The 6,713-nt window shown below is 33.7% G+C and overlaps 1 protein-coding gene across 1 annotated transcript in view; it reads right to left on the bottom strand.

Annotated features, from left to right (window-relative positions):
• The window catches only part of kcp (kielin cysteine rich BMP regulator), a 61,170-nt gene that overhangs the window by 40,764 nt on the left and 13,693 nt on the right, over positions 1-6,713 (bottom strand). Inside the window, exons 10-19 of the mRNA XM_016483609.1 lie at positions 5,874-5,967; positions 5,676-5,758; positions 5,497-5,590; positions 5,132-5,214; positions 4,050-4,138; positions 3,856-3,946; positions 3,669-3,768; positions 3,452-3,537; positions 1,947-2,043; positions 745-827 (exon numbers count right to left, since the gene is read on the bottom strand). Coding sequence (XP_016339095.1) covers positions 745-827; positions 1,947-2,043; positions 3,452-3,537; positions 3,669-3,768; positions 3,856-3,946; positions 4,050-4,138; positions 5,132-5,214; positions 5,497-5,590; positions 5,676-5,758; positions 5,874-5,967 — 900 coding nt within the window. The remainder of the gene's footprint in view (positions 1-744; positions 828-1,946; positions 2,044-3,451; positions 3,538-3,668; positions 3,769-3,855; positions 3,947-4,049; positions 4,139-5,131; positions 5,215-5,496; positions 5,591-5,675; positions 5,759-5,873; positions 5,968-6,713) is intronic.

Raw genomic sequence — 6,713 nt, 5'->3', positions numbered from 1 at the left:
TATAAATTTAAATTATATTAATAATATATATATATATATATATATATATATATATATATATACTGTATATGAGTATTTGAATGTTCTTCTGTGAACTGATGTGTTCTTATCACAGAATGCGGCAGAAATTAAACTATTTTATAGAAGTCTATTCAGTGATAAAGACTGTGTCGGTTAGCATTACATTTTAAATATACATAATCCTTATGAATAATAACAGAGATGGATTGAAGAACACAGATAAACCATATACTGTTGCAATCATATGTTAATTCTGTTCACATTTCATCAGTCATAACATTTCTTTCTGCATTGTATTCAGCTACAGCCATAGCTGGATGCCATTGTCCATATAAGGGATTTCCTGGAATGTCATTTGTTTTATCACTCCTATGAGTCTTGCTTGTGGACTTTCTGTGTGAGGGCGCCCTCCGGCGTCGAGTATCAATGAAACATAAATGACGTGTTTGACCAGTGTCTACTTCTCATTTTGAAATGTGACCCTGGACCACAAAACCAGTCATAAGGGTCAATTTTTTTATTTACACATTAATACATAATCTAAAAGCTGAATGATGTACAGTATGAAGACACAGAGACAACTCATTTGGGTTTGGAACATTGCCACTGTTTTTTCTCCCCGTCTTTCATATTTATTTTCTTTCTCTTACCTGGGGGATTTGGGAAGGGTGCGGGGGTCGGTTTGGGACAGTCCGAGCCCCTTTTAGGCCTACTACACGTCACCTGTCCACCCACACAAGAACATGTTTGGCCAGCGTCAGTCCATGTGGCTCCTTCTTCATATTGAACACCATTCCATGTACATCCTATATATATGGACACAGAATGCAATGAACATGTACACTCCTGTTCAAAAGCTTGGAGTCGGTAAGATATTTTAAATATCTTTAGGGCTGTCATGATATAAATTTTTTCACCACACAATTATCGTGGCCAAAAGAATGAACAATAACGATATATTATTAAAAATAACAAAAATGTTATATTAAATAATATAAATTATATATATTTGTTCACTGACGAGCTGCGCAAAAAATCGCGCAAATATGAACGTGGTTTTGAGCAGCTCGTCAGTGAACAGCGGCTCTGTGTAGTTAATGCTGTTCAATGTGAAAGCCCGCAGGTGATGGAGATTTACCGCTGATTACAGAACCGGCTTTCTGACAAGATGCGCATTAAATATCGCATGCGATTTATCGTGCAGCCCTAATTTTGACCCATACAATGTATTGCTGGCTACTGCTACAAATATACCTGTGCTACTTATGACTGGTTTTGTGGTCCAGGGTCACAAATATCATAGTTATCGTCAGTACCGGTGTATCACCACACCCCTAATTAACACGATAACGATATTGCACTTTTTAAATATCACGTTTATCGTCAGTACCGGTATATTGTGACACCCTTATTTTGGAAGATCTTTAATGCTCACCAAGGCTGCATTTATGTGATTAATAATACAATAAAACCAGTAATATTGTGAAATATTATTACAATTAAAAAAAAAACTCTTTCTGATTTTATTTTAAAATATAATTTATTCCTGTGATGCCAAGCTGAATTTTCAGCATCATTACTCCAGTCTTCAGTGTCACATGATCCTTCAGAAATCAATCTAATACGCTAATTTGGTGCTCAAGAAACATTTACTATCATCCAGTCGTTCTGCTTAATATTTTTGTGGAAACTGTCATACATTTTTCAGGATTCTTTGATGAATAGAAAGCTAAAAAGAACAGCATTTATTTGAAACAAATCTTTTGTAACAATATAAATGTCCTTACTGTCACTTTTAAACATTTTAAATTATTAATTTCTTTCAAAAACAAATTATTGACCCCAAACATTTGAATGGTACTGTATGAGAGAATGTGTTTCATGTTAAAGTTAGTGGCAGCAGTATGTACTGCAGAATGTCTTACCGCTGCACACTGGACAGCAGGTGTTAAGAGGGGCTGGAGTGGGAACTGCACAGCTCAAAAGTGGGCATCTTTCCTGATGACATCTCACGTTACCATTCTAACAAAAAAAAAAACAATATAATGTTACACAAGAATCAATGACTTAAGTGACGTCAAACCTAGCATGACCAGCTTTTATGTGTCAAGTTTTTGTCATGTTCCTGAGATGAAGCCAATACAAGACTTCATAAAAATACATAGTGCACAAGTCATATGGAATTGTCCTTTTTGGACAATTGTTTTTTTGTTTTGCCCAGCTTTTTGTTTTTAAAAATATTCTTTTAATTTACTTAAAATTTTGTCATGTCATATTCGTCAATTTTAGCCAATAATGCTATATCATTTTAAGTCAACATTTTATTTTAAGCAAAATAAAACAAATATTTTACCATTTTATTTATTCATTTAAACATGTCAACTTTATCTTTAATTCAATTGAAAAAAAATTGTCGAAATCACTGACAAAATAAAAAATAATAATTCATTGTATAATCACAGTAATTTCATTGATTATCCTTGCTTGAAACTGAATTGACAGTAGCTCTTTTCACTTGATGGGCCCTATCATACACCCGGCGCAATGTGGCACAAGGTGCGGCGCAAGTGTTTTTGCTAGTTTCAGCCCGACGCAGTTCTCATTTTCCCGTCCTGCGCCACATTGTTTAAATAGCAAATGCATTTGCGCCCATTTGTGCGCCCATGGGCGTGCTGGTCTAAAAAAGAGGTGTGTTCAGGCGCATTGTTGGCACGTTGCTATTTTGAGGAACTGAAAATAGACTGCGCCATAGACCAACTCAAACCTGGTCTAAAGTCTGGCACAATATTTTTTCTTTGTTATTTAAAGAGCGCGTTAGTAATATGCGCCTATAGGCAGGTGCACAACGCACGTACACTTTGCTTATTACACACACAGGGTGCAGCAGCACACAAACATTTTTAAAAATGAAAAATTACATATTCGAACCCGCCATGGCACGAGTGCAACTGGCTTTTAAAGGGGATGCGAGATGCGCCATAGACCAACTCAAACCTGGTCTAAAGTCTGGCACAATATTTTTTCTTTGTTATTTAAAGAGCGCGTTAGTAATATGCGCCTATAGGCAGGTGCACAACGCACGTACACTTTGCTTATTACACACACAGGGTGCAGCAGCACACAAACATTTTTAAAAATGAAAAATTACATATTCGAACCCGCCATGGCACGAGTGCAACTGGCTTTTAAAGGGGATGGGAGATGAGACTCTGATTGGTTTATTGCACGTTACGCCCCAAAAACACCCATTACTCATTAAGAGAATAGAGACAACCCGTTTAGACCATGCGCCCGGAGGCGCCGACCGTTTTCCCGTCGTTAAACTAGCAAAAGTGGATTCGGACACGCCCTGAGTGCACCTGCGCCGTGCACTTTAGACCATGCGCTTAGTTCGTTAAAATAGGGCCCCAAGTGTGTGTCTGTGTTTCACCTTGCATAAACACTGGATGCATGGACCTCCACCGGGAGGCCTGAAATCTTGTCCATTTTCATAAACCCTTCCTTCATATTCACAAGCTGCAACACAGTAAAAACACATCAGTATTTGTGTCTTAAATCCAGGACAACTCTGTGTCTTTTTTAATTATGTTGCATGTCAGAGAAAGAAAGATCTGTCTTAGAAGAAAGATGTTTGCATGCTTATTTACTGTTACAAGTTGGACAGCACTGGTCGTGTGGTTTTGTTGGGTGCGTGCAACTCGCAGACGGACATGAAGATGTTGCAGATTCACACGACACTTGTCCACCCTGCATCATAAGATATACCCATACATGCACAAACAAATACATTCACATGATCATATATATATAGTAAACACTTTAGTAAACACTCACCGAGCACTGACATCTTAAGCATGGATCCTGTCTGGACACAAAGGTTTGACCGTCTGTGTACGCCTCGCCCTCGTGAGTGCACTCCTCACATCTGAACACCAACACCAACACACAGAACTGATTAATCAAATAGAGTGTTTCACCTCTGTCTTGTTTACTCTTCTAGCAAAAAAAGTGTGATGAAATGATGATACCGTGCACAGCATTCTCCTGGTCTCCTGACTGGATTATGACAGGGAGTCGGTGGGCAGGGTGGGTACTGAACGCATTTAATATTTCCATTCTGAAAAAAAAAGTTGTGAAAAAAAAAGTAATTATTTTTCATTTTAGAAAACCATTTCATCCAAATCAATTTGAGATTTTTTTTATTTGGCGCTTTTATTCAAAGTGATTTACACTGCATTCAGAGTAAAAATGTTATCAGTTCATGCATTCTCTGGGAAATAAAATAAAATTAAATTAAATTAAATTGAAATTGAAATTACATATCAACCTCTATTCTCCAATAAAATAAAATAAAAGGGTTATTTAACTCTTCCTCTATTCTCCAATAAAATAAAATAAAAGGGTTATATTTAACTCTTCCTCTATTCTCCAATAAAATAAAATAAAATTAAATTAAATTGAAATTGAAATTACATATCAATGACAGTGAAGCAGCAGATTACAAACAAAAATGCAAGTTTTGAGAACAATAAAATAAAATTAATAAATAATTAAAAATTAATTAATAAAATAATTTACATATCAATTACAAAGATAAAAATAATGAATTTTTTTTTTGAAATTTAAGAACTTTTTTATTAAATTAAAAAATAAAAACATTACGTATTAATGACACTGAAGCAGTATATAAACAAAAATATAAGTACTGAAAAATTTAAAAAGTACATATCAATGACAGTGAAGCAGATTCTACACAAAAAATAAAATATATTAAAAATATTTTAAAACCGAAAATTAAATAAAAATACATGTACAAAAATTACATGCTGTATAAATGACAGTGAAGAAGCAGATTACAAACAAAAATGCAAGTTTTGAAAAATTTTAACAAAACAAAATGAATAAATAATTTAAATTAATTAATAAAAACTGTACATATTAATAACAGTCAAGCAGTTTATAAACAAAAATATAAGTATTGAAAAACATTTGTATAATAATAAAATAAAATAAAATAAAATAAAATAAAACAATAAAATATGATAAAACACAAAGTAAGTAGAAATTATAAACAAACAAAAGTTGCAAAGCAGATTCTTACGCAACTTACCTCACATTTACACGTGGGATCACATGTGGGTCCTGGCGGCAGAGTCATCCCGTTCGGGATATCTATTCCATTCAAACTGCAACCTGTGAGAAATAAATGTATCGAACTAATTTGAAGTATAAATAGCCAAGACACTTCTTTCCAAAGCAATATATTCCTAGCCTTTCTATAAATGTTTGTTGTTATAACTTGTAGACCTATCATGGCATTGGTGAACTCTGACAATCATTTTTTTCTTGGAATACCATCCAGTATGTATCAAAAAAGTAAACTGACAGAATTTTGATTACATGTTCTCAACTGTTCTTTGGTTTTTAAATGTTTTAAACAGTATTAATGTATCATATTTAAAAGGTTGGACACACCGTCACAGACAGGACAGCAGGATCCAGGAGGAGGAGAGGCTGGGCTATTACAGCGGATATTACAGCGCTCACTCTCACACTGAACCAGACCCAACTATAGAGAGAGAAAGAGAAAAATTATATTTATAGAATAAAACACTGATGGGCCAAAAACAGCTCGGTAACAGGTGAAGCCCCACCGTGCATGTACAGGTCGTGCAGGGGTCATTAGGAAGCTTCCACTGAGAGCTGTGTTGGTGCCGCACATTCTCCTGGACACAACCTTCATATCAAGGGAAAAATCTTTTGATAAGTATGAGTTTCTAAAGACAATCTTAACTTAAGTCACTTGTCATTAAAATGGACAAAAATGTAGAAAAAGTCCACAACACACTTACTTCGACACCTGGGACAGCACTGCCCACCTACAGTCTCCACCAAATTACAGGCAATTTCAGGACACGTCTCAGTGTTACAGACTATATTCCCTGACTATAAGAAACACACACACACACACACACAACCTTCTTAATTAGTGAAAATTTCAATAACTTACTATTTAACTTTAAACTTAAACTTATCTTTTTGTATGTGGGCAACAATGAGGGTAAAGCATTGCAAGTACATGAAATACTTAAAATAAAATAAAAACATTCTAAAATAATTTTTTATAATTTGACATATTGCCTTGGCAACTAACTAAAATAAGCTGAATATATATATATATATATATATATATGTGTGTGTTTGTGTGTGTGCGTATATATATATATATATATACTGTACATATACACACACACACACATATATATACATATATATATATATATATATATATATATATATATATGTATATATATGTGTGTGTGTGTGTATATGTACAGTATATATATATATATATATACGCACACACACAAACACACACATATATATATATATATATATATATATATATATATATGTATATATATGTGTGTGTGTGTGTATATGTACAGTATATATATATATATATATACGCACACACACAAACACACACATATATATATATATATATATATATATATATATATATGTATATATATGTGTGTGTGTGTGTATATGTACAGTATATATATATATATATATACGCACACACACAAACACACACATATATATATATATATATATATATATGTATATACGTGTGTGTGTGTGTGTGTGTGTGTGTGTGTTATATATATATATATATTTTTTTTTTT

The sequence above is a fragment of the Sinocyclocheilus anshuiensis genome, unplaced genomic scaffold, assembly GCF_001515605.1.
Source record: "Sinocyclocheilus anshuiensis isolate Anshui unplaced genomic scaffold, SAMN03320099.WGS_v1.1 scaffold733, whole genome shotgun sequence".
Taxonomy (NCBI): domain Eukaryota; kingdom Metazoa; phylum Chordata; class Actinopteri; order Cypriniformes; family Cyprinidae; genus Sinocyclocheilus; species Sinocyclocheilus anshuiensis.
This window is presented reverse-complemented; position numbering and strand designations above follow the sequence as displayed.